This window comes from Nelumbo lutea, chromosome 6 (genome assembly GCF_056320005.1).
Source record: "Nelumbo lutea isolate HS-2025 chromosome 6, American lotus-T2T, whole genome shotgun sequence".
Lineage (NCBI taxonomy): Eukaryota > Viridiplantae > Streptophyta > Magnoliopsida > Proteales > Nelumbonaceae > Nelumbo > Nelumbo lutea.
Genome location: NC_142689.1, coordinates 32570457 through 32598340, shown reverse-complemented (window position 1 = coordinate 32598340; position 27884 = coordinate 32570457). Strand labels below are relative to the sequence as shown.

General features: G+C 38.6%; 1 protein-coding gene across 2 annotated transcripts; it reads right to left on the bottom strand.

The window, feature by feature from the left end:
- Positions 1-4851: 4851 nt before the first annotated feature.
- LOC148848404 (NAD-capped RNA hydrolase DXO1-like) lies at positions 4852-27656 on the bottom strand. 2 transcript variants are annotated; one of them, XM_088950983.1, is made up of 14 exons: positions 27474-27639; positions 26841-27206; positions 25172-25419; positions 24604-24669; positions 24416-24494; positions 24172-24251; positions 24054-24077; positions 23804-23928; positions 12041-12257; positions 11533-11586; positions 10438-10484; positions 6191-6275; positions 5363-5426; positions 4852-5271 (listed from the first exon to the last, which is right to left on the bottom strand). In XM_088950983.1, exons 2-14 carry the CDS (start codon positions 27148-27150, stop codon positions 5159-5161), a joined length of 1512 nt encoding a protein of 503 aa, XP_088807109.1. In that variant the 5' UTR covers positions 27151-27206; positions 27474-27639; the 3' UTR covers positions 4852-5158. The 2 variants fall into 2 exon arrangements, with proteins under 2 accessions (XP_088807109.1, XP_088807108.1); XM_088950982.1 differs by having other exon boundaries at positions 26841-27656.
- Between the last annotated feature and the right edge of the window lie 228 nt (positions 27657-27884).

The following is a 27884-nucleotide window of genomic DNA, read 5'->3' as shown; positions in this document are numbered from 1 at the left end:
TAGGGTAAAAGCAATTGGTTGCAAATGGATTTATAAGAGGAAGAAGGGCCCCGATGGTAAGGTTCAGACCTATAAGACTCATCTTGTGGCGAAAGGGTACACTCAAAAAGAGGGAATCAACTATGAGGAAACCTTTTCGCCCGTGACCATGCTTAAATCTCTTAGGATCCTACTAGCCGAGTAGCATACCATGACTACGAAATTTGGCAAATTGATGTTAAAACTATGTTCCTAAATGGAGATCTTACTGAAGATATCTACATGCAGCAACCACAAGGATTCATTGTTGCAGGTTAGGAACACATGATATGTAAACTTAATCGATCCATATATAGATTTAAGCAAGCTTCTAGGAGCTAGAACATTCGGTTTGAATCTACCTCAAACAGTTGGATTTTGAGCAGAATCCGGATGAGCCCTATGTTTACAAGAAGACTAGTGGGGATAAGGTTACGTTCTTGGTTTTGTATGTAGATGACATTCTACTCATTGGGAATGATGTAGGAATGTTAAATATGGTGAAAGTGTGGTTTTCACAGCAATTCTCCATGAAAGATCTTGGAGAAGCCTCCTACATCTTGGGACTTTAACTTTATAGAGATAGATCGAAGAGGATAATAGGATTATCCCAATCTACTTACATTGACAATATTGTCAAAAAATACAACATGGAGAACTCCAAGAAAGGAAATGTTCATTTCAGGCACGGAGTCACTCTCTCCAAGGGCTTGTCTCCCAAAATACCCGAGGAGATTGAGAGCGTGAAAGAGACTCCCTATGCTTTACCCGTAGGGAGCATCATGTATGCCATGTTGTGCACTCAACCTGACATTACTCAGGCAGTGAGTGTGGCAAGTAGGCTTTAGTCTAACCCAGGTCAGGAGCACTGGACAACTGTAAAAACATACTAAGATACCTTCAAATGTCAAAAGAAGTTTTGTCTGGTACTCGATGGTAGTTCACTACAAATTGTCGGGTATACTGATGCCGACTGCTAGTTAGATCTAGATGGTAGAATGTCTACATCTGGTTACATCTTCACGATGGGGTCCTGCATAGTTCGATCTCCACCTCCTGGAATGATCAAGAACCACTTTTGATATTGTTTCTTGGTGAAGAAACAATCTGAAGTCGTGCTCACACTACCGTATTCGATTCTTGGTGAAGAATCCCAAGTTCTTGCTAATGTTGCCTCAACATACGATGTATCATCTTCAGTGGAGGCAGATTTGGTATCCTCTTTGGGCGTGAACACTTATGCTGGAAGTTCCTTTTGATTCCATATTAGGTATATCCCTCTCCCTCTTTTGGTTTTATATCTGGTCTGGTTTTGTTTCAAGAACAAACCTTGAAAATGCAAATTTTTAAACCACGGAATACGATTCTCGGATGAGAGAGAACGAATTTTGTTTTTGAAATTTCGCTCAACCTCCCTGTGAGGTTCGGCCATCTATATGATAGATCTCTACAACTCTATTTATCTCTCCTACTTCACACACAGGCTTGATTCTTTATTCCTTATATATATTTTTTGGTAGAAAGTTCTTAATTCCTTATAACGCATGATTGACCTGACCATCCAATTTACGGTGAAACCGTTGACCAAGCTTCTCAAATAGATGGGTGCTCAAAATCCTTGCGTGCATCAGATATGATCTTGAACCCATTATCAAATGGATGTAACATTATTTTCTTTGTTCTTATGGATCAAGCTTGAATTAGGCATAAATTCGGTTACATGATAACTTTAACGGTTCCTGGGGTGTTGATGAAAAACAAAACGTCTCAAACTAAAACAAAAAAATAATAATAATTAGGCAAAATAAGGGCTTATTTTTTAAGCACAAATTTTTTACTTTTTTTTTAATTTTTTTCTTCTAAAATTATCCATAGTTGAATTTTAAAATACCACTTATAATGTTATTCCTAGTAGGGTTAATAGTAGATAAGGGCAACTTTTTGCCCTTAATATCAATAAAAAACACTATTTTTATACAATAACTAAAATGAATTTTTTTTTTGGGAAAATATCAAACAAGGGCAATGTCACTACTGATCGTCTTCCTTTGCCTCTATGTAAGTCATCCGGTGATGGCCAACCAACCTACCCTCTAATACGGACCTCCTCATGGAATCCCTGATGCAAACAATTGTGGTACGCCGTTTCGGTGCAAGATGGACAATTGTCATGGCGAACCCTTCACCGACATCCTAAGAGACTTGCTCGACTACGGTATATTCAACTTACTCGTCTGGCGCGCTCAACATAAGTTAGCAAGTCATGAGTCAGTACCATGTCACTGCGAGAATTCGTCGAGAAGACGTTGGAGGAAGTAGTGACAAATCGCTTGATGCTGGTACTTGCGTTTTCTTTGAAAACCAGCCAAGTAGTAGACCTGCAGGACTTGTTAAGGAGGTTTGCCTTCAACACGGTGTGCATGTTGTCATTGGGAATCGATCCTAGTTGCTTGGATTCTTTGCTTCACATATCAGTTTTGGCCAGAGCTATAGACATAGCCTTCGAGAAAAGTGCCAGGCGTGCATCCACTCCCATCTTCGCTGTTGAAGATTAAACGAGTGTTGTGTCTTGGGTCCGAGTGGTGCCTCAATTCTCGGCGTTTCAAGCCGGACGCGGTGTGACTATAAGGAAGGAGATGGCTTTTGTTCAAATGAAGTACGTGATGGATTCGCTACTGAAGCAATTCAAGTTCAAACCGATTGGATTAGAGGAGGTTGCTTTTGTTCCATTCTTGATGGCACACATGACCGATGGATTGAAGGCCCTAGTCCGGCTGAGAGATCATCACTCAACTTAGAGTTATCGAAGGCAAACGTTAATAAAGAAACCACCCAAATACAGAGGAGGAAGACGAATGTCGTTTGATATTTTCAAAAAAAAAAAAATCATTTCGGTTATTATATAAAAAATATTATTTTTAGTGATATTAAGGGCAAAAAGTTGCCCTTAACGACTAGAAACCCAATTTTATAAAACACATTTATAAAAGCATTTTTATAAAACATTTTTATGAAAGTACTTTTATAAAAACACTTTTATGAAAGTACTTTTATAAAAACACTTTTATGAAAGTACTTTTATAAAAACACTTTTATGAAAGTACTTTTATAAAAACACTTTTATGAAAGCACTTTTATGAAAGTACTTTCATAAAAGCACTTCTACAAAAGTACTTTTATGAAAACACTTTTACAAAAATACTTTTATGAAAGCACTTCATAAAGGTACTTTGTGCTTTTGTATGGGTACTTTCTTAAAAGTGCTTTAAAGTACTTTTATAAAAATACTTTCACAAAAGTGCTTTCATAAAAGTATTTTCATAAAAGTGATTTTATAAAAGTACTTTCATAAAAGTGTTTTTATAAAAGTAGTTTGGTAAAAGTGCTTTCAAATGGTATATTTTGAAAATTTAAAAAAAAATGAAGGGCAAAATAATCACAAATGCTTATAGAAAAAAAGGCTATTAAATAGGAATAGCAACGGGGCGGGGATTACATTCCCCATCCTTGACCCTGACCCCCAAATCACCCCCCATCACCGTCCTCGATCCCCGATGGGGAAAGGATTCCCCCCTCCATCCCCGACCCTGACAGGGATGAATTCCCCGTTGGAGACCCGAATCCTCGAATTCCCCATCTTCTCTTTTTATTTTTTAATCACGACATTAATTTTAAAAGTTGAGAGAAAGACTGAGAGTATGAAAGACTGAAACTGAGAGAGAGAAAGAGAAAGAGAGAGAGAGAGGACCATTGCGAGAGTTTAGGTCGATGATGAGAGAGAGTCTGAAGGGTGATGGCGACAGTGGTTGACGACGATGACGAAGGTTGAAGGAAGATCTTTGTTCTTTGAGTATCTATTCTCTCAATTCTCTGGCCTCTGTCGAGACTCAAGACTCGAGTATCTCTTCCTCTCATCTACTCGATGTCCGACGGGCGAGTGGGCGGCGGCGACAGTCAACGGTTGGTGAATCGGCGACGAAGACAGGGTTTACTGGTTCAATCGCCTATCTAGTCTCTTCTCTCTATCAAAGACTCAGTCGAATTTTAGAATTTTAGTCGAAGAGCTTTCAAGTGTTTTATGAATAAATTAATAATTATTATAATTATATAATATATAATACTATATTATATATAATTTATAATTATAATATTAATCGAGGGCAAATCAGGGCAAGGATTGCATTCCCCATCCCCGTCCTCAAACTCGATCAGGGATTTAGGGATTGCCCCATCCCCAACTCCGACCCCGCCAAAGTGTCCCCCATACCCGACCCCATCAGGTTAGGGAACTCGGGTACCCATTGAGGACGGGGAAAATTTCCACCCCTACTACCAAACACCCAATATAAAATAAGTGCTTATTTAAAAAAAAAATAAGCACATAAAAAACTTGGGTGCCAAATGTAAATAGGTAAGCACTTATTTTTAACTTAAACACTTCCAAACATGGCCTTTATCAAACTAATCGGTTTTATATTATTAAAAACTAAAGGACTGGTTCGATTTTCAATTCACCTAACAAACTGAATGTTAACCAAACCAACTGGTACATATTTAATATATCATATATATATATATATAATAAATATAAAGAACCAAATCGGTCAAAAACTGAAACCAATAACTGATCAACCAGTTGATTTGATTCGGTTTCAAAAAATATACCATGGTTTGGTTAACCAAGCCGTAAAACGAATCGTGAGCAACCCTGGGATAGCGATAATTCATGAAAAAGTTGAGGTTGTGGGGTGGACAGACATTGTAAACCTGTATATGCAAAAGCAAAATCACTCCATCAAAGAGCAAGATAAATGTGCTGGAATTCACCAGAAGTAGTTCCAAAACCGGCACTTTTGTATTACTGTTCATACAAAAAAGTAAATCATGTAAAGTTGTTTGAACCTCTCCTCATCAGTAAGAGAAATTAAAGTTTTGGAATCAAATTCAGGATAAATTGTTGGAAATATCCAGCTTCTCTCCTGGATATACATATTTTTTTACTTAATATATTTGTATTCAGATGAAAGCATGCTCTCTATCTCAAACAAAAATACAACAAAAGGAATTACGTTTCTAGCAGATAATTAAAAATGTTTCTCCCTCTCCACATATCTATATTAGTAAAGTTGAATCCATATGCTCACAATTGCTGATATTGCTCAACATGGCTAGTGATTACGTCTGGGCAAGACTGAGCTTGCAGAAGCTCCAAACGGTTGAAAGGTGGGGCAAACTGCAAGATGTAGTCTTCCTCTGGATAAACAGTTCAAAGACAATCAAGGGAATCAGTTAATTATTGGCAAACATAAAAACATAGAGAAGAGAAGGGCAGGTCAAAACTAACTCTCTTTTACTGTCCCATAGAGCCAGCATAACACCTCGTCAGCAAATGCCAGGCAGACTCCTCCCTGCCAACCAATTCACATAAATGGTATTTCAATCTAATTTTCAGCCAGCGTTTGCTGCTATTTACTACAGAAATAATGCAACGGTTAGTATGTGACAAAGATTGGTGGTATAACCTGATCATTTAATACATGGTACTTCTATTAAATGCATTCTGTAACTTAATGGTGGATCTAGAGATTTACCCAAGAAGGGCTTATATTGCTCGTCTGCTTGTCTTTGTGTGCACGCAATACAGTGAGGTGGGAGGATGGTGGAAAGGTGGCTATGTAAGAACATGTGTTCGTGTTTGAGAGTGGTCACTTTGTGCAAAAATCTGCCAGCGGTTAGGTCAATATCCAGTCTACCCCTCCCAAAACCCTAAATAGCTGGGACCAATATTGGACAATAGTCTCTCTTAAATTTTCCATGCCATGTGCCTGTTACTACATTTGTTCAAATCAAATGCCAAGTTAATTCCTTGTATTTAGCCAAAACAAATCCTCTATTTTTCCAACTTCTCTCATATTCTGTTCATCACTTGTTGGCCCAAAAAGCATAAGAATCAACTTCCATACGATATGCTGACATGAGTGGAAAAAGCAAATACAAAAACTATTAAAATAGCATCTACAAACAAGTAATAACACAAAAGATTGCATAAATACTTCAATGCTCTGATCTCAGTTATCAGGAAATTAAAATATTTGTTCCTGGCAGCCAAAATGGAAAAGTAATAAATAAAGATTGGTTTCCTTGTATTTTGCAGCAAATAAAATTCTAATACCTGCCAGTATCCCTTCATCTTTACTCTTTGTGTTATATCTTTGGTCCGTAACCTCTCTGTACGGACAAGACGCCCAGAATCATCCCTGGATCCAGGAAAAGATAGTATGAACCACTATGTGATGCCAAGTACGAACAAAACTGGAAGGAAACATGAGTTCTTGCCAGATGATTATGAGAATCCATCAATGAAAATATGATTATGAGAATCCATCAGTAGCAAGCTAGCAGCACACAACACATGGCATGGGAAAGGACCTAGAGTTCATTTACTCCATCCTGTCCTTGTCTATAACATCACTCCGATAGATGATCTTAATTGTCGATATATAGCAATTTCTTGGCTACTACAAATGTCAATAGTCTAAAAGAATATCATATGCATAAATCATTGAAAATAACTGAAATGCAGTATTGCTCAAAATTCACACAGAGGCACCATAATGTGCATTAAGCACATTCAAATTTTTGTAGACTGACAGCCATGAGCATACCATGCCAATTGCCATTTGTAACACTATATTTAGTTGTCAAAGATCTAGGTGTTTCTATCATTCAAGATCATTAGAAAATCACAAAAGGGAAAATAATCCATAATGCTCTACCAATTCTATACACTCCTCCAAGGCACCTAAATACTAATCACTCAATGATAGATAAGGGAAAAGAAAACCTATTGCACCCAAACACATTGAAGAAATGGGCCCATGAGAACTTTTTTAACTGATAATAGAGGAGGAGATGGCTTCCTGATTCATCTACAGGTCCACATAAGCTGCTAGAAATATCCGATAAAGGTATTCCTACTTGCAAGTTGGTCCTTCATAAGGCATTTCCAGATAACTGCAATCCACACCATAAATGCAACCTTTCTAAAAAGTTGGGGTCCCAAAATTTTTTCTCCTGGAAGGTGCCCTCCTGAAAAAAGCTTAAAGATTTCTAAGTAATGACATGAGAAGGTGAACCCCACTTGGATCCCAAGTTTGTAGTAAGAACCAGTCTTAATCAGGGCTGAAGTGTATGCTTGAAGCTTTTGAAGCAAAATGGCTAAGAAATCAATCTCCTAGTATTTTACATACACCTAAAACCTGGGTTACATACCACCTTCATATACTCAGCTTTATAGCAGTCTTCAACCAAATACCTCCATCTATGGCACCAGTTAAGTGTGAAAAAAATAACTTGATGGGTTGATGGTTATTTTATTAGGTGTGGCACCTGAATTTTATATGGGACTCGTTTTCCATTTTATGCCTTATGCCCTTGATGAAGGAAGAGTATGCATTTACAATTCCTCTACAAGCTGGACACCTATAGGATCAGTGATTTAAAAGGTGTGCCTAGGCGCACAGGCAATGCACATTTTAGGGTAGGCGCCTCGCCCAGGTCCTAGCAGCAGCACTTTCAAAAGGTGCACGCCTGGTGCGCCTTGCGCCTTAACCTAGGCATGCGCCTTTTGAAAATTTTATGCTTTTTTTTGCTTTTTTTGAACCTAGCGTTCTGAGAACTCCCTATTTGCTAATATTGTTCATTCATTCATCTTAATAAAATATCTTCTTAAAAGGTAGCAATTAAAATTATAAAACATTATTTTTTTGTGTGAAAATTAAGAATTCAAGACCCTAACATGGACTTGCCTCAAGGGGTGTGGCACAAAGGTGGCTCGTAGAATAAGGAATGTAGTATGTTTTACATCACATCAGCTATTTGAAGTATGCAGTTGAGGAAAAAAGAGATTGCGGGTTTTACATGCTTGAAAATGTTTTATATGTTTGATTTATTTTTAAATTTTCATTTGAATACGCTTTACATGTTATGCTTATGTATTTTAATTTTAGATAATAGGTTTTTTAAAATATTAATTATAAAAAATAAGTTTATATTTTTTATTAATGTTATGTTTAATATTTTTTATTTTTTTATTTTTTTTGGATATTTTTTAAATTTTCTGACATTTTTTAAAATTTTAGCATTTTTTGTATTTTTGCGCCTTGCTTTAAAAAAGCGTGCAGCTTGCCTTGCACCTTTTTTTGCAACTTGCGCTTTAAAACACTCATAGAATGTTGCAACTCTTCTTGTACCCCATGTTTTATGCTCCATATTTAGCAACAACTGATCTTTTTTTATACAAACTGAGAAGAAGAGCCTAACGAAGTGTGGTGGGTGGCCTTCCCCATACATCCATAGGACATATGTAGGAGAGTGCCCAAGGAACAGCAACAACTAATCTTCTGTATAGACCATCATGTTCTGCATTGGAGCACTAATACCACTTCCCAACAAGGATATTATCATTGTTCACTAAGGTGCAACAGACCCAGTCCCCTCTCAAATGTTCTCAAACTTGGCATCCTTATGAAGTTTATTTTGGTATAACAAAACCCAATACTGTGGAACTCAAATCAAGGATACAGCATAACCTCATGGAAATATTGTATTTTCATTGCTAACTGTTAAACTTGTTGATTTGATTTAAAGAATGGTATATACATTATATGCCATGAGTATCCTGTGGTTTGGCCTAGCCTCACTAGGCACCCTAAACAATATTTACAGATCACCAGTCCTTGGTGTCTTTTTGTAGCCGATGCTGATGAGCTCCTCTGGCAGTTGTTTTTATCTCCCTGAAGATACTTTAATGATCCATGGAACTGTATCAGAATTTCTCCTCCATCCCACTATTGTTTTGGAGAAGGGTGCTCATGTACTTTCTATGCAATTTTTAGGATTGCATCATTGTTAGTATTAATTGATTGCAAAATTTTAGGAAACTCAGTAAGTTCTAGTCTGAAAATGTTCATGGTTACGGTTAAGTTTTAAGTCAGGGAATTTAATATAGAACTAGGAATCTTTCCATTTCAAGATGTGATTAAACCCAAAAAGATTGTATAAAATTGTAAATTCTCCATGCAGTCTCCATAGTTGAGACACAGTGACTGAAGAATTGACTTCTTATTTGATTGCTGTGATGTCTGTTGTAAGGGCTAAAGAGTGTTTCCTTGTTTGGTGTTCATCCAGTCCTTAGTGTAACCTAAACCAGGTTCAAATCCACCCAATCCCAACTGAATATATTGTTAACCCTAACATGAAGCTAACCTAACAAGAGTTCAACTTTGATCCCTAACATAAAGCCAACCTAATGTGAGTTTACCTTTGATCCAACCCTCAAGAAAGGAGCTTGATTGAGTTGGAACCAAGGTTACAAACAGAGGTCTTATTATACATATAAATGCAAACAAACAGCACCTAATGCATAAAAATCATTTAAAGACAATATTTTACAAAGATACCATATGTCAACCCCAAACCCTAGTGTTTCCCATGCATTCATGAAATACATATGGGACATTCGGTTTTCGTTGATACACCCAAAATAAATGTATCAGATTCAGATTAGGTAGACAGTCTTCTACCCTAACCCAGTATCTTAGTAGAACCTACTTTTTTCAGGCTTGGATCTGGTCAGGTTTGGGTTGACTCAGACTTAAATTGCATCCTTCTAATTTCACCGAGGCAAAGTCAAACTATTTCGTATCTCCCTTATTTTCAATTTGGACCAAGCTTTTGTCCCCATCAATTACTTAATTTTGTCAAGTTTGTTTTCCAGAAGGGTTTCTCCATATAAGTTTACAGTTTTTTTTAAAGTATATAAGTTTACAAAATATATCTTGATAATATGTAAAACAAATGCTACGTGTTGCCTCCACAACGGGGACTAGCACATCCCCCAACCCATGACCCCTCCAATCCAGGTGCAGGCGGGATTCGATCCCAAGTCTCCGCTATGACCAGCAGAAGACCTTACCAACCAGCTGGTTGGCACCTTGCAATTGCTATCATGATGTTTAGAAATATTATAATTATAACATAAACTTATCTGTCACATTCATTTATTTCAACTGTCATTTTAGGAAATATGGAACTTGAGTTAGTAGCCCATCTTGAATTTCTGCCTCTTGAGTACTTTGGGCTCATGTGAGCATGATTCCATCTGAGAGATGCATGAAAAGGATTGTAGTCAACCTTTCTAGCATCTTCTATCCACCATGTTTCTTTATGATGGTTAAGATAGTCAACACATAATGGCAATACTCCTGATGATTAAAATCATGCCATGGTTCAAAATTCTAGGGCACATTTTCTTCAATGACAAAAATTCCACAATGTAAAACAGGAAATTGGTAAAGGATGAGAGGAAAGAAGTTAAACCATTCAGTGAAAGAGAGAGAGAGGGAGGGAAGAGGATACCTGAAACCGATAACAATGTAAGGAACACCTGCTAAGAATGATTGGATCTGCAACATTTCAGGTAGAAACTACAATCTTCAGAAAGAATGTGATAAAAGAAGATCAATAATGAGATAGATGATAAAAAATCACAAGCAATAGAAAGCCTTCGGTAATAACAAAGAGAAGGAAAAAGAAGGAATATTGTATATAAAGAAGAAACATGAATCAAGAAACTGTAGCCATATAAATGCACAGGAAAAATTATTGAACAGGAAACTTATTCCATAAAAAATCTTCTTCACATCACATTGAAGAGGATAAGTCTGCTGCAGAATTCCAGCTTGGTGCACTTTCTATTCATTACTTTCTGATATTATAGGACAATGGATATGGCATTAAAGAGAAAAGAATGGAGAAACAGGATTCATGTCAATCCCATACAGTTGGCATAGGTTTAGATGATGATATGATGATAAGACGAGTGCTGGCTGGTCTCAGCTTTAGCTGATTATGTACTATTTGTTTCAGGCTGGCAGCCAACAAAAAAAAAAAAAAAAAAAAAAACTAAACAACTGTAGTCAATCCAGCTTGATATAGAGTGCAATGTCACAATGGGATTCTTGTAGCCTAAGTGTCATTTTATGGGGTTCTTACCCCTTTTGTATCTGCCCATATTCTCTTTTCTCTTTAATAATAAAATGTTTCCTCATTAATAGAGTGAAGAAAGAAAGAAAGAAACGAAAGAAATAGGATACCTACTCTAACTACAGAAATTTAAAGCAACAAGTGTCCATCCCCCCCAAGACCCCAGGTAGCTGGGACTAACATTGGGTAATGGTTTTTTTAAATATGTCAGTCGTCTTTTTAATGTACAGCTTAGGATTAATAAATTAGAAAGCTATAATCCTTATTTCTTTGAGTGAAAAAAAAAAAAGAAACTGTAGCAACATTAATCAACCCATATTGTTACAAAAGCACAAGTAGAAATAGAATTAAATGGATCAAATACCTTTGCATGCTGACCTACAAACAAAATCCACAAAAACAAGCAAATGTGCAAAAGGAGCAGAGTATAAAGAATTATATACAGCTAGAATGGGAGGCAAACCATACCCAAAACTTCAGCAGTTTCTCTCTTTCGTATCTCTCCTCAGTGTGATAATCCAACTGTTTCAATAAAAGAGCAAAGAGAAAATCACAATTTACCTAACAACTTGTGTATTGGTAAGACTAAGGTATTGTTTGGTATAGCTCTTTTAGTTTCATAACAGCTCAAAATTCCAAGAAAATCAAGCCTTTATGGAAATTTTGTAAAGATTTATTTATAAAGGTTAGGCACCACAAAAGGGCTTTATGGTAGGATGTATTTACACCCCAAAGAGGGGGCAAAACCTTGTGAAAGGTTACATTACGCCAACAAGTCCTATTGAACTAGGCTATTTCAATGGTACCATAACTTTAACAAATCAGAACCTCCTAGGTGAATTTGAGTAAAATTGGTCATTAGTTTTAAGTACCACACCTTTTTGGTACCATAGAGGAACTCATTGCACCAACATGTTAGATAATAAATAAAAATATGCTAGTTTAAGACAAAATTCTATAGAATAGAAGAGTGAACCTCACGACTAGTCTTCAATTCAATATAAAACCTTCTTCCCTCATCAGTGGAATCACAGCAGTCCATTTCAGCACCCATAATAATACGATGAGCCCCTAATTTGGTTTTGATCACAGAACAGAACTCAACATTTGCATCAATATGATGTATCCCATCTCCATCAGCTCCCTTTGAATCCTCGGTGGCAAGGCTTTCAAAGCAGTAGCCCCAGTAGCATCTGATTGAACAAGACATGATTAAAAGGGTTATGGATGCAATGAGAGGTTTTTCATCAGTAATATAGTAAGAGATTCCCCAAATAAACTAATAGCTGAGGCTGTAGAAAACAAACAATTGACTTAAACATGAAGAACTACACCATGAACATGGACATCATTAGAAAAAAGAGATAGAAGCCATGGTTAGATCCACTTCTTATTTGGATGTTATATTTTGAACCAACTGAAAGGAGTGGTTTTAATAAGTATATAATGAAAAGCTTCTAGATGAACCTAGTTTAACAATTCCATACTATTTGGAATTTTAAAATCATTTGATGAACTAACCAGCTCAGTTCCTTCAAGTTCCAGTGTTCAATGTTTTTCTGAATGCATATTGGGAGAAAAAGAAAAAAGGGGTGCCACCCACACGTGAAGTTGTGAGATCCAACAAGATGAAGATAACTAACAGTGATGATAGACTGGACCAGTTGATATACCATGCAGTGGTGTGGACTTTGTGGGAAGAAAGGAATGCAAGAACTTTTGAAGAAAAAGAAAGGAGTATAGAAGCTTTAATTGAAACCATTACACTAAGAGTAGCACAATGGGTTAAGAACAGTAAAGTTGTTTTCAGACTTCACACTTGATGACATACTAAGAAATTGGGGGGCCAGTTGTGCTACGTCCAAAAAGTAAAAAATTACAGAGGAATGGATAACCCTAGGTAGAGCCATAGAGGATGGTGGAAATTAAACTTTGATGGGAGTAGTATGGGGCTATGGGCAACCCTGGGTCATCTAGTGTTGGGGGAATTATAAGAGATGAGAATGGAAGTATACTTGCAATGTTCTCAAGGCCAAATAGAAGGAGATCTAGCAAGAGGCTAAGGGCAGAGATGAAAGCAGTAGTTGTTGGGGTGAAAGCCAAGGAGATGGGAGCAGAAAGGCTGATTATTGAAGGTGACTCAAAGGTGATTATTAGCTGGTTAAAGGAGGAGTCCAGGGCTCCTTGGTACTTTAGAAATGAAATCAGATGGATTAAGTGGTTTTCAAAGGATATGTAGAGTGTAACTCAATGGGTACACAGATCAGCCAGCAGTTTGGCTGATGATTTGGCAAAACAAGGAGTCTATAGGCAACAATTTTTCTAGGCTATGTTGTAAAATAAAAGGGTTGGGTGGGATAGCAGTAAGCAGTGGCTATATGGTTTTCTATTTATTGTACTTGTATCCACAACCTCTTGTTGTACTCATCTTCTATCCCACTCAATAATGTTAATCCAGGATGTCCTCTCTTCTCCCTCAATCTTCATTTGCAAATATCTTTCCTTCCACAATTTCTCACTTAATGCTGGTCAATCCATCTTTGCTTATTTCATCTCCAACTTTTTAATAGGGATTAGTGCATTTGAACAGACACGGGGAAGCCAGTGTGGAAGAGAAAGACCCTAAAAGAAAAGGGAACAAGGGAACTAGGACCAAGGAAGGAACGGGAAGAAAGAAGGAATGAATAGAGAATTGAAAAGGTTACAATGGGGGATGGTAGAGCAAGTGGTGGAACAACCCAAAGGTGCAAGGAACAGAATAGGTAAGAGAAAGTGCATTTCAGAGCCTAGATGAAGATTCTAAGTTGGAACATCAGGGGTTTGGGAGGAAATTTGAAAAGAAGCTTAGTAAAAGAAACTCTCAAGAGGGAAAACCTAGACATTGTCATTCTCAAGGAGACTAAGAAAGAATTGGCGGATAGGAAACTACTAATAGCCATTTGAGGGATTAGGGGAAGAAAGTGGGCAGCACTAACAGCCACTGGTTCAGCGGGAGGAATTTTAATAGCTTGGAGAGAAGAGGTGGTGTCAGGCACAGAAGTTGATGTTGGAGACTTTTCTATATCAGTGTTCAAAAATCTATCAGATGATTTTACATGGATTTTGACTTGGGGTGTATGGGCCTAATTCCCTTCCGACAGAGAAAGAATGTAGGATGAATTAGACTCCCTACATGAGGTTAAAGATATTCCTTGGTGTGTTGGAGGTGACTTCAATGTCATCAGATTCAGTCATGAAAGTTCCAGAAGCAGATGACTAACAAGAAGCATGAGAGACTTCACTGAGTTTATTGCCAGACACAATCTGTGAGACATTCCCCTTCACAATGGAAGATTCTGGTTTCTGCAGATTGGGAGGAGCACTTCCCAAGTCTATTCCAGGAGAACAAAACCAGATGCATTTCAGATCACTGGCCATTTGCACTTCAAACTGAAGTGCTAAGAAAAGGAAAAAAACCCATTCAGATTGGAGAAAGTGTGGACTTTCCATAAGGATTTCTAGTCTAAAATAGCCAAATGGTGGGGGGGAATGTAAGGTAGAAGGCTGGGCTGGGTTCTGTTTTCAACAAAAGCTGAAGCATCTAAAAAGAAAGCTAAAAATTTGGGGTAAGGAGGAATTCAAAGCATTCATTGAAGAGAAAGCTTCTATGATTCAGGAAATGGAGACGTTAGATGTGAAGGAGTAGAATGGGATGTTGGACAGTGAAGGTAGAAGCTGGAGGGAGACCCTAAGGAAAGAGTGGGAAAAGGTAATTAGGAGAGAGGAAGTCTATTGGAGACAAGGGTCTAGAGTAAAGTGGCTGAAGGAAGGGGATAGTAACACAAGCCTCTTCCACAGTTATCCTTCAGGAAGAAGGGAAAAAATACATTTCAAAATTAAAGGTAGACAAAAGAGAAGCAGAGGATCAAAGGGAAATTGCAAATAAAATAATAAATTTCTTTTAAGGAACTTTACACCAAGAGTGTTAGCAAAAGATACATCTTGAACAGATGGGATGGATCTACTTTGTCAGAGGAGAAGAAGGTATGGTTAGAAAGAGATTTTGATGAGCAGGACGTCAAGGAAGCTATCTTTAGCATGGATGGAGATAGGGGTCCCTGGCCCAGATGGATTCCTGCTACTGTTCTACCAAATATGTTGGGAAACAATAGTCAGATCTTCTAGAAGATTGTTGAAATAATTTAGTTATTTGTGTTAGGGTCTATTTGGCTAGTTAAAGTGTTTTTTTATTTCTATTATTTCTGTTATTGTACTCACTTACAGCAGGGGCACAAGGGTCTTTTCCCTTCTTATTTCTGCCACCCTATATAATATAATAAAAGCTGGCGCCGCCAGCACTGTTCTATTGCTCCAAACTTTTTCTTCTTCCTTTCTTCCTTCTCCTTTCTCTCTTCTTTCCTTCTCTTCTCTACTTCCTCATATTTCAATCGGATTTATTGTCAAGATGGTATCAGAGCAAGGCTGTTGAATCTGGGCAACCAAGTTTTTTCTCTTCAAGTTGCTGAATCTGGGCTGATCAAATCAGATCTGCAACTGGTACAACCCTTAAGTTTTTCTTTCTTCTTTTATTTCTTTCCTTGGTTGTGTACCAAGTGGAGAGCAAATGAATTCAAACCACTGAATGTCGGCAGACTTTTGTGAGGGTTATATCTTTTATTTGTTGGATCGTGTGATCCTGTACTTATGAAAAGGTGACTATAGGTCGTAGATGACCTGCTTTCTCTGCTCGTTAGTCTGATTTCATGTGTGTTAGGATTTCTCTTATTCATTAATAAAGTGGTGGAACTTACACGTTATTGATTAATGCTGTGGTGAAAATCAATCTTGTCATAGTTCTTCTTTGGAAGTTGGTGTTGTTTGTTTTTATGCTCAGATTAAGTCCAGAACTGAATTGTTGTGTGTGGGAGCTTTTGTCGATATAAGGAGGGATCCTAAGTTGAGAACTTAGATAAAAAAAAACTTGTGCTTACCATGTCGTCTGAGAATTCTGCTACTTCAGAGATTCCAGGGAGCCACAATGGAATGAGTGGGGGAATGGATATGAGTTTCCCCATGGCTGTTATTCCCTTTGATGGTCTGAACTACCTTGAGTGGTCTAGGGGAATAAAACTTTACATCACTGCTAAGGGGGAAAATAGGATACATCAATGGGAGAGTGAAGGAACCGAAGTACGAAAGTGCTGAATATGATAGGTGGAACCAAGAGAATAGTATGATGATGTCATGGCTCTTGGTTTCCATGCTGCCACAGGTAAGGAAGACTTTTATGTGGGCTGAAATTGCTTGTGAGATATGGGAACAAGCAAAGTCCACCTATTCAAAGCAAAGACACTATGCCAAGATATATCAACTGCAAGTTGAATCCTCTACTTGCAAGCAAGGGGAGAAAAGTCTCTCGATGTACTATTCTGATTTGACATCGATATGGAAAGAACTTGATCAATACCAGAATGTGAATTGGAAGTGTGATGAAGATGCGAAGGCGTATAAGTCACTTGTATCTCAACAACGGGTCTTTGCCTTCCTCCTAGGGCTGAATCCTTCATATGAGTCCACCAGGGTGCAGATCTTGGGTAGTAAAGACTTGCCATCAGTTCAGGAGGTGTATGCCTTATTGCAATCAGAAGAGAGTAGAAGAAGTGTGATGAATTGTGTAGAGGGGGAGTTAGTTGCCCTAGTTGTCCGAGGAAATTCAAATACAAATGTCGGAGGTGCTTTTAAGAAAGGTGACTCTCAAAAAAGAACAGATGATAAGAGTAAACTTTGGTGCACTCACTGCCAAAAGACATGACACACGAGAGATACATGTTGGGATCTCCATGGAAAACCTAAATGGACACAGGATTTGGATAAGAAGTCAACACCTGATCAGGGCAAGGAACCAAGCCAGCAGAATCAGAAAAAGTATAACTCAGCTAATATGGCGTCGACAGAGACTAGTCCATTGGTAACTCAGGAGAGGCATCCCAATTCTGACCCTAAGGAAGAAATTATCAACTCCTTTCGAGACCATTTTGAATTGTATGGTAGGACTCCGCCAAATGGATTCCGGTCCTACTCCCTCTACTTCTTTCGCATCTACATCAGGTAACGCTACCACTGCCTTCCATGTGTCATCTCATACCACTGATTCTCCTTGGGTTATTGACTCTGGAGCCTCAAACCACATGACCGGTAAGTCAAATTTATTTCAAACATATAACCTTCTCTCTAAGAGAGATAAGGTGAGACTAACTGATGGTTCTTTCTCTACCATAGCTGGCCAAGGTACCATACCTCTCCCACTCGGCCTTACCCTTTCTAATGTACTACATGTTCCGAAATTACCTATAAATTTGCTATCAATTAGTAGTATAACTCACTCCGTGAACTGTTCAGTCACTTTTTTTCCATCTTCATGTGTGTTTCAGGATTTGGCCTCGGGGAAGACGATTGATAGAGGAAGCATGGTGGATGGTCTCTACGTGTTGGAGAATAAAACCGGTTTTGTGGCTACAGAGTCCATGAGTTTGTCAAGTGAGAGTCAAGCCTATTTATGGCATAGTCGTTTAGGTCATCTTTTTGAGTCATTAAAAGTTATGTTCCCAAAGTTGTTTGAGTCCTTGTCAGTGAGTCAGTTACAGTGTCAGACATGTCAATTGAGTAAACATTGCAGAAGTTCTTTACCTTTGAGAAATAAAATATCTGAATTTCCATTCCATATTGTTTATTCTGATGTTTGGGGCCCTGTTACTCTACCCACTGAGGCTGGATATAAGTACTTCATTACCCTGATTGATGATTACTCTAGATACACTTGGGTTTACCCTATGCAATCTCGAGATGAAATGCCAAAAATTGTGAGACTTTCAATGCATGATGTTCACTCAGTTCCAAACTGAAATCCATATCTTCTAGTCGAACAATACGAAGGAATACTTCCATAGTGATCTCATGGAGTTTTTTGCTTTGAGTGGGTCACTTCAACGAAGCTCTTTTGCCAGGACAGCCCAACAAAATGGTGTTGCTGAACGAAAGAACCGTCGCCTTCTCGAAGTAGCTCATGGCTTATTAATTCATATGAATGTGCCAAAACGTTTTTGGATGGATGCAGTTTTGTGTGCTACATACATCATCAACCGTATGCCATCTCGGTTACTAGAGTATAAGGCCCCACATCAACTTCTATTTCCTACAACTCCGTTGTCCATCATTCCGATGCGTGTTTTTGGGTGCCGTTGCTTTGTCCATAACGTATCCCCTACTCGAGGTAAGCTTGATCCTCGGGCTATTCCTTGTGTTTTCCTTGGTTACCCTTTATCTCAAAAGGGGTATCCCTGCTATGATCCTACCTCTCGCAAGTACTATGTCTCTATTGATGTATCCTTCTTTGAGAATCAACATTTCTTCTCGATTTCTCCTCAGGGAGAGAGTATGGTTGAGGAGAAACAGGCGGCTCAAACTCAACTACCTCCTTTACTCGATCCTCCTCAATTCCGGGTTTTTCATTGTCGCCATAAAAGCAAGCAGAATTCAAGAGTCGTGGAACCTGACACTATGCAACCAACATCATCATATTCACCAAAGGCAGATCCGTCTCATCAGCAAGGTACACTTGCTCCTATTGATATGCCTGTTCCTCTCAATGTTGATTCACCTGTCATCAATGATTTTGATATTCCTATTACTAAGAGAAAGGGTGTTAGATCTTGTACCACTAATCATCCTATCTCTAATTTTGTGTCCTATGATCACGTTTCACCTTCATTCCGTGCATTCCTCTCTTCTATGGACAGTGTCCCCGTTCCTAAGAATGTGGCAGAAGCTTTATCTAAACATGAATGGACAAATGCAATGCAGGAAGAAATTGATGCATTATACAAAAATGGCACTTGGGAGTTGGTGGACCTTCCTGAAGGGAAGGAACCAGTGGGTTGCAAGTGGGTGTTCACAGTGAAACACAAGGCTGATGAAACTGTTGAAAGGTACAAGGCTAGACTGGTAGCAAGAGGTTTTACACAAGAATATGGAGTGGACTATGCAGAGACTTTTGCTCTAGTAACCAAGATGAACTCTATCAGGATCCTTCTTTCATTGGCAGCAAATCTTGACTAGGAATTTCACCAATTGGACATAAAAAATGCTTTCTTGAATGGTGACTTGAAAGAGGAAGTGTACAAGACCCAACCTCTTGGTTTTTGTGCCAAAAGCAGTGAACAAAAGGTGTGCAGGTTAAAAAAATCTTTATATGGGTTGAAACAATCACCTCGAGCTTGGTTTAGTAAGTTTCATTTACCAGTTCAACAGATGGGGTTCAAACAATGCCAATCAGATCACACTCTATTTGTGAAAAGAAGTGAAGGGAAAATTGCAGCTCTTATTGTGTATGTGGATGGCATAGTGATCACAGGCGATTGAGAGGCTGAAATACGGAGATTAAAAAAATTCTTAGCCACTCAATTTGAGGTGAAAGATCTAGGCCCCTTACATTATTTCCTTGGAATTGAAGTTGCCTGCTCTCACAAGGGCATCTTTATTTCCCAACAGAAATATGTACTAGATCTACTAGAAGATACAGGCAAGTTGGGAGTAAAACCAATTGACCCACCAATTGAATCTAATCATCGGCTGGGAGACAGTCAAGGAGAGTTTTTGAAAGATGTGAAGAAGTTCCAGAGACTCGTAGGGAGACTCTTGTATTTGTCTATGACCAAGCTTGATATTGCTTATGCAGTGGGTGTCCTCAGTCAGTTCACGCACAACCCTAGGACAACTCACTTTGAAGCTGTAGAGAGGATCCTTAGATACCTCAAGAAGTTTCCCAGAGCTGGTTTGTTGTTCCAGAAACATGGTCACTTAAAGGTGGAAGTATATACTAATGCTGACTGGGCAGGAGTAGTCGATGGCCGAAAGTCTACTAGTGGGTATTGTGCCTTTGTAGGAGGAAACCTGGTCACGTGGAGAAGTAAAAAACAAAGTGTGGTGGCTAGATCTACTGCTGAAGCAGAATATAGAGCGATGTCTCATGGGATTGCTGAAATCTAAGAAATCTGTTAGGTGAACTGGGTTTTGCAGTGAGCAATCCTATGTCACTTTACTGTGACAATAAAGCTGCCATCAATATTGTTGCTAATCCAGTCCTGCATGATAGGACGAAACACATTGAAGCGAACAAGCATTTTATTAGAGATAAACTTGTAAATGGAGAAGTGTGTATTCCATATGTCAGCTTAGAAGAAGAACTTGCAGATATCTTCACCAAAGGTCTCATCATGTGTGGCACAATGATTTGTGTGACAAGTTGGAGCATAGATGACAAGTTGGGCATGATTGACATCTATGCTCCAACTCGAGGGGGAGTGTTGAAATAATTTAGTTATTTTTGTTAGGGTCTGTTTGGCTAGTTAAAGCGTTTTTTATTTCTGTTATTTCTGTTATAGTACTCACTTACAGCAGGGGCACAAGGGTCGTTTCCCTTCTTATTTCCGCCGCCCTATATAATATAATAAAAGCTGGTGCCGCCAGCACTGTTCTATTGCTCCAAACTTTTTCCTTTCTTCCTTCTCCTTTCTCTCTTCTTTCCTTCTCTTCTCTACTTCCTCATATTTCAATTGGATTTATTGTCAAGAAAGATTTTACAGACTTCAACTCAGCGATAGAAAATAAAGGTAACAACTGAACGTTCATCACATTAATCCCAAAGGACAGTTCCTTGGAAGTCAAAGACTTCAGGTTAATTGGCCTAGTGGGAAGCATCTACAAAATTCCAGCTGAAGTTTTGGCAGGCAGAATAAGGGAGGTGTTGGGGGATCTAATCTCCAATAACCAATATGCTTTTGTGAGAGGAAGGCAAATCATAGACAGCATTTTGGTGGCCAACAAATGTGTTGAAGAAGACATTTAGGTAAATCTGGAGTGGTTGTTAAGCTGGCCTTGGAAAAAGTGTATGATAAAACTGAGTGGGAGTGTCTTTTAAACATCTTGACACTAAGGGGATTTGGAGAAAGATGGGTGAAGAGGATGAAAGGTTGTATCAGCTCTGCTTGGTTCTCGGTACTGCTAAACAGAGAACCTAGGGGTTACTTTCAGGCCAGTCAGGGTCTCAGACAAGGTTGCCCCTTATCCCTGTTCCTTTTCACACTTGTAGTAGATGTCCTAAGTTACTTCATTGAGAAGGCGGCTAGTTTCAACCCGCTGAGAGGGTTTGAAGTGGGTAGGGAATCCATCCCAGTGAACCATTTGCTTTTCATTGATGACACAACTTTATTCTTAGAGGTGGTTTTGGAAAACATCAACACTTAGCCAGCTGGGATCAAGTGTGTAAATCTAAGGAAGAAGGGGGTCTTGGTCTAGGACATGTGAAAGAAAAGAATGCAGCTCTATTGGGAAAGTGGTTATGGCGACTCCCTTTTGAATCTGGTGCTCTCTAAACTTTGGTTATCAGCAGCAAGTATGGCAAGGACACCAACAGTTGGGATAGCAGCATTCACTTGAACCGCATGAGAGCTAGCAATCCCTAAAAAGGTATCTCCTCTATCTATGATGTCTTTATTCCTTTCATTAGATACAGAGTAGGAAATGGGGAGAAATCAAATTCCAGGCTGAATTTTGATGGAGAGACAGCATATTAGCCAACTCTTGTCCTTGCATTTATAACCTTTCCCAAACCCAAGAAGTCACTGTTGCAGCCTTTATCCAAGTTTCCCCAACCATCCCTAACTGGAACCTAAGTCTCAAAAGACCCTTAAGGGAGGCAGAGATAGTTGAACTAGTAGATCTGCAGCAAACTTTAAGAGAGGTTTACCTGTCCCCCTCAAAATTAGACCAAAGAATCTGGAAAAGTCACCCAACCGGTAAATTCTCAACCAAATCTTTTTTCAGGTCCCTGACTTCAGATGTCAGCAACCCTAGGTTTCCTTCCAAAAGGATTTGGATCTCCCATATCCCTTCTAAAGTTTCCTTCTTCATATGGGACTTGTTTGAAAAAAAATAAACACTTGTGACTTACTTCAGAAGAAAAACAAAGGTAGACTGTGTATTTCCCCCCATATTTGTATATTGTGCTTTAACAATAGTGAGACTGCTGAGCACCTTCTCCTACATTTCCCGGAAACAAGGAAAGTTTGGCACTTCTTAAATCTGGTAGGCTATTGCTGGTTTCTTTCCCAAACACATTGAAGACTTCCTTTGGAAATGGCAAGGAAGAGGCCTTGGAAAGAAGGGAAAAGGGAAAAGTTTATTGAGGGGTGTGGGAGGAGAGAAATAATCGAATATTCAACAACAAAGCTAGACCCATGGACGAGCTGTTATCCCACATACTCCACTTGTGCAACTTATGGATGCTGAATTCGAAGGAATTCAAAGGTGTTTTTTTGAATGATCTCCGAAGAAACATAGTGGAGATTCTTTCTTCCCCTCCTTCCTCTCTAAAAGCGACAAGAACCCTTAACTCAAGTTTGGAAGAGGAAGTGACCTTGAACTTTGATGGAAGTGCCCTTGGGAGCCCTGTCTAGCAGGGATTGGTGGTGTTTAATGGAAAAGATGGAAATCTACTGTGGGCTTATGGTGGTCCAATCGGGATGGAAGACTCTACAAAGGCTGAAGTTTTAGGAGTGCTAACTGGACTCCGGATTGCAAGAGGTCTTGTCTTGTCTTCCCTAATCATCAAAGGTGATTCGAACAATACCATCAGATGGCTTGGGGAGAAGATTGGAAGACCATGGAGGCTAGCTCATTATCTGTATGAGGAATTGGGATATCTTGGACTCTTTGAATGCAATTCTGTTCTGGATTCCCAGAGAGTTAAACACTGTAGCAGATAGCTTGGCTAAAGCGGGAATTCATAGGGATTTTTTACATAGTGAGAGAGTTATGCCTTTGTAATCTATGTTTGTGTCACTTTTAGTGCCTCTTTTGTACATTCTCTCATGTAACCTTTTCTTTTATTAATGAAATCTGTTATCTTTTAGCTAAAAAGAAAACAATTTCTTGGTAATCTTTCCCCATACATGCCCGTCTGTTAATAGAAAAACCAATTTCTTGGAAGGCAAGCAATACAATCCAATATGGCTCAATGATCTGCTCACAATATATTTTTCCACCCTTTTTGCCACTTTCTATATATGTTTTTCCAACTCTAACCCTAATCCATTCATTTTTTACCTTTCAAGAAAACCTTTGCCAAGTATTGTTATTATGGATTGCCTATGTTCTGGTGGCTCTTTAATAAATTTCTTCACTATTGATCCAGAAAAAATTAGGGAGTTCTTTTTCTGGTTTTCTTGTTCACTTCTGCTTGAAGGGGAGAATTTATCAAAAAAGGTAGTGTTTCCAATGGAGTATTTGCATGATGAATGAGATTGCATGGGCAACATGACAAACAGCCCCATGGCTGTTTTATGGTAACTTAGTTTCATCATTATGATTATTTAGAACATTGGGGCATCCACTTCTATTCCCCATTGTTTTTTATTATTTATTTCTTTTAGCTCTTGTTGCAACCAAACGAATTTCTAAAACATGGCATGATTTAGATTTCTTTCAACAAACCAGACAGAATGGACATTCTGTGAAGTGCTATTACCACCTCAGGTCAACTAGCAAGCAGAACCACTAAAGGGTCGAAGTCCCAGTTCATCCATTCTGACCACCTAATCTGTTCATCTTCTAAAATGCTAATCCTATCACCTTAGGAATGCTCTAATTTATCATTAATTTACAAGTAACAGATTTTTCAAATAAGAAGTAAATGTATTGGTACCTCCGACGATCTAGCTCATTTTGTGGCCTTTCAGGAAGCTTATGCACATCAAGATAGACAACTCCATTTCTCTTATGCACCCCCATCTCCCAAGGCTCATTCCTGATATAGGCAGCAGCTAATATCTACAGATGCAACAAAAGCAGCAATATGTTGTTCACTAATTGTAAGAGAAGATAAAAGTTCTCTGCTTTCAGTAACACAGAGAAGAAAGACAGAAGTTCATATAATGCAAGAAAGTTGACAATACCTTATTAAGATTGTTTCTGAAAGTCTGAAGAACAAGCAAAGAAATAAATCCATAAGTTTGCAAACATAAAAATAGTTATTTTCTTTATAAATGCAGCAAGAACTAGAACATTACTTACCACAAAATGTATATTTTGAAGTGGGATACTTTTGTCTCTTATGCAACTGAGAAGATCACCAAAGCCCTGAGAGCCCAATTCTGATTTAGAGAGAACAACACAGAGTCACCTGCATAAATCAGCCCTCATACAAGAAGCCCAGGAGGAGTAAAGTCACAAACTACAGGCATCTTTCTAGATAACTTTCCTCAAAGAGTTCTTTGGTTAAAAAAATAAATAAATATACTTTGGACATAAGATCTACCTTTTTTCTCAATAAAAGACTGAAATCCTTCATTCAAATCAGCTCCAACATCTTCAGTGATTAAACGCTTAAAAAGCCTCTGATAATGAGGAAGCAATAAGTATAATACATATGGGTTAATGAGTGCGCTATTGAACTACCAAACGTTGTGAAAAAGAACAGCAAGATTGGGTTATTGGAATGATTACCAAACTGCGGTCATCAAAGTAAACATCTCCACCTTCTATGCGACTATAGCAAGCAACTTCACAAGGCTATTAGAAAATTAAAAAAAAAAAACAGTTAATTTTGTCAGATATATACGAACTGGTAGTCCACTAGGATGGTCTATCAAATGACTTATGTATACAACAGTGCGCATGCAAGAATACAAGACACATATACAGACATATTATGACAAGGATAAAGCACACATGACTATCAAAAAATAAATAGATAAAATACACACAATTAAAGCCCCCAAGTTCTATCCTAAAGGACCTTCTTCCTCTTTCTCCCTCCCTCCCCCCCACTCTGCCCATCCAAAATAATGATAAAGGGCATATGGTTCGGATAATCAAATCAAATTAATATGTGTGCAAGAGATTGGTGCATCCCATTGAAAGGTGGTTATGTCACTGACTCATGTGCAATATTTATTGGTTAGCAACCAATAAATGGAACTATATGATACATAATAGACACATGGATATCCTTAATTCATTGAAAAGAAAGGAAGGGTTTTTTTATCAGTAAAAGAAAAGAGAGATCAATTACCTCCTGAATTTGAATGCATTTCCTAGATAAAGTTTCTTCACTCTTAGAAAGCTTCAACTCAGAAACAAATCGTTCATCTTGCCGCCCATTGTTAAATCTAGATCCGAAACCATAGTTCTGTCTCTGGTGATAAGGTCCAGGTCGAGGCAGGATGCCAAATCCTCCTCTGTCATTTTGGTGTCCATGCCAGCGCCCACGCCCAAATGTCCCTCTTGCCTGGTTGTTAGGATTCCGGATAGGAGGTAATACTGCCATATAGATTTTAATGCGACAAAGAAAAGGTAAGAATTCATTAACTCAGAGAGAGCAAAGGAAAGGGGATTAAGCACCTCAAGTATTGTACAACATCATCAGAAAATTAATGATGAAGAACATGCCATGAAATGGGAGGTACCAAAATATTTGTGTATGAGTACATATATGAATAATGAAAATAACCCCCTAAAACAACCAATGTGAAGTCCACTTGACAATCGATAAAATGTCCCAGAACAATCGCTAACCAAAGAATCTGCTTGCTGAGAAAATTAGAAATCATAAAACTTTCTACCGTTACACGATAAGAGCTCCATCCATTTGTTTCAATTGTTTACCCTTACATCCTCCAGGGTGGAACTCTCTTTCCCACCCATTCACTTGTCACAACTCACAACATGTTATGAAGATCTAAATATCATCAAGATCCCCAACTATCACTAAAAATAATGATGGTTAATGGTGATGACAACAATGACAAAGATGATAGAAGAAAAGTACATATTCTTTTTTTTTATTGAAAAAAAAAAAACGAATAGTATTGTAATGCTGTATGTTAAAAGAAGTATAGGCTCTTCGCTAATCCTCACAAGCTTCTCAAACTAGATTCCCTGTAGATCATTTTGGTTGCAGACCCAAGCACCACCAAGTGCAGATAAATACATGGACAATAACATCAATCGAGAAAAAAAAAAAAAGCATGGATAATAACAACACAACAGTAAAGGCCAGGATTAATTCAGGATTCTTGTGGCCATGATATAAAGAAATTTGCAAATAAAAGACGCATTTTCACCCCCAATGCGGCCATATGCTCCTAATTAGATGCCAAAACAAGCACCCTGCTCCTCAGCTCAACTGTTCGTATGTACTAATTGGCATAGAAGAGTAATCAAACATCACCCATGCTTTAAATTATAAAGAGGAAAAAGAAGCAACGCAATCCATTAGTAGAAGTTGAAAGAAAATAGAAATAACTTGAGTAAACCAATTAGGTCTATTTCAAATATTCACGTTATGAAACTAAATTCAAGTACTTCACTCGACAAGGCATCTAAAAGAATAGCCAAATAGAAACCAGATTCAACCTTTTTTTTTTGTTTTTGATAAGTAAAAGACTCAACTAATTATTGTCCATCTTGAATGTCGGAAGATGGCTATAGTTGTCTTGTGGCAAAGGGGCTATCTTAAAGTTAAAAACACGATTTTTCACTTCAATACGACCTTATGGAGTTAGCTAGAATATCAAATTAAGCTTCAACCATCAAAAATTAAGTAGCACAGAGAAGAAACGATAATCCATCCCAAATAAACGAACAGCAGCAACCAAAAACATAGGGATAAACAAAGAGATCCTTTTCATCGGAGCAATCAAACAATTGAAATTAGAGAAACCCATCAAGCAAAAGCTTACCGGGCACCGGGTAACGACTTGATGCTAGAGTTCTGCAGTAGCCTTCATTGTCGGAACCGAAGAGATCCTTTTCATCGGACCCACTTGCCTTCTCCGTGTCAGCGTCTTCTTCCTCTTCCCCATCGCTGCTGCTACCGCTACCGCTGCCACTACCGCTACTAGTCTCCCCGCCACTGCCATTAGAGGAGGAAGAGGCAGACGAGGACGAAGAAGAAGAAGAATCGTGGCTCTCTTCTTCGTCCTTCTCCTTCTCGTCGTCCTGTTCGAACTCTTCACCAAATAAATCCGCGTCTTGTTCCGAAAAATCCATTTTCCACTCAGTGTACGATATCTACGAAGGAGAGAGGCCGAATCGATACGATCGATCTGTGTAACAGAACGCGAGCATTTATATCGTCAGAAAAACGTGACGCGAAGTCGACCCGTTCTACGACGAGTTCAATAGGTAAGTCGAATTCGAAGATGAGCTTTTGACTCGACCGATTAGACACAAAGTCCGAAGGCCGAACAACGTGCAGAGCGAGTACGGAAAAAACGTGAGGGAAACCGTGAGAAAGATGTCGAATTATCGAATTTCAGAAAAGTTGGAAAACCCTATACGGCTAGCTATACAAGGAGGAATAAGTGACTGACATCTTGAATTCTGGACGAAAGCAATGAGTAGAGATGGCTGGTCGCCCGATCTGACTTCCGACCTAACGCTCTCTGTTTGATCACCGGTCATAAATTCTTGCAACGTGGCAAAACAGGATATGTCTCGTAAGGAAGCTCCCAATCTGCTCCGTCTGGGAATCTTTTTCTTCTGTCTAATGTCAGGAGCAGATTTATCAGTGTAGTGCTAAAGCCAACTATGCGATTTCAAATCAGCCCCCACAACGTCCGCACATCCTCGTCGTGTATTGGTAACAGCAGGATGTGGGGACGTTGTGAGGCAGAGTCTCTGTGGGGACTGATTTGATCTCGATCTATTCCGATGCTATTCTACGAAACTTGCCACATCAACTGTTTGGATGACACGGGGCACAGTCTTGTATGAGACCGAAT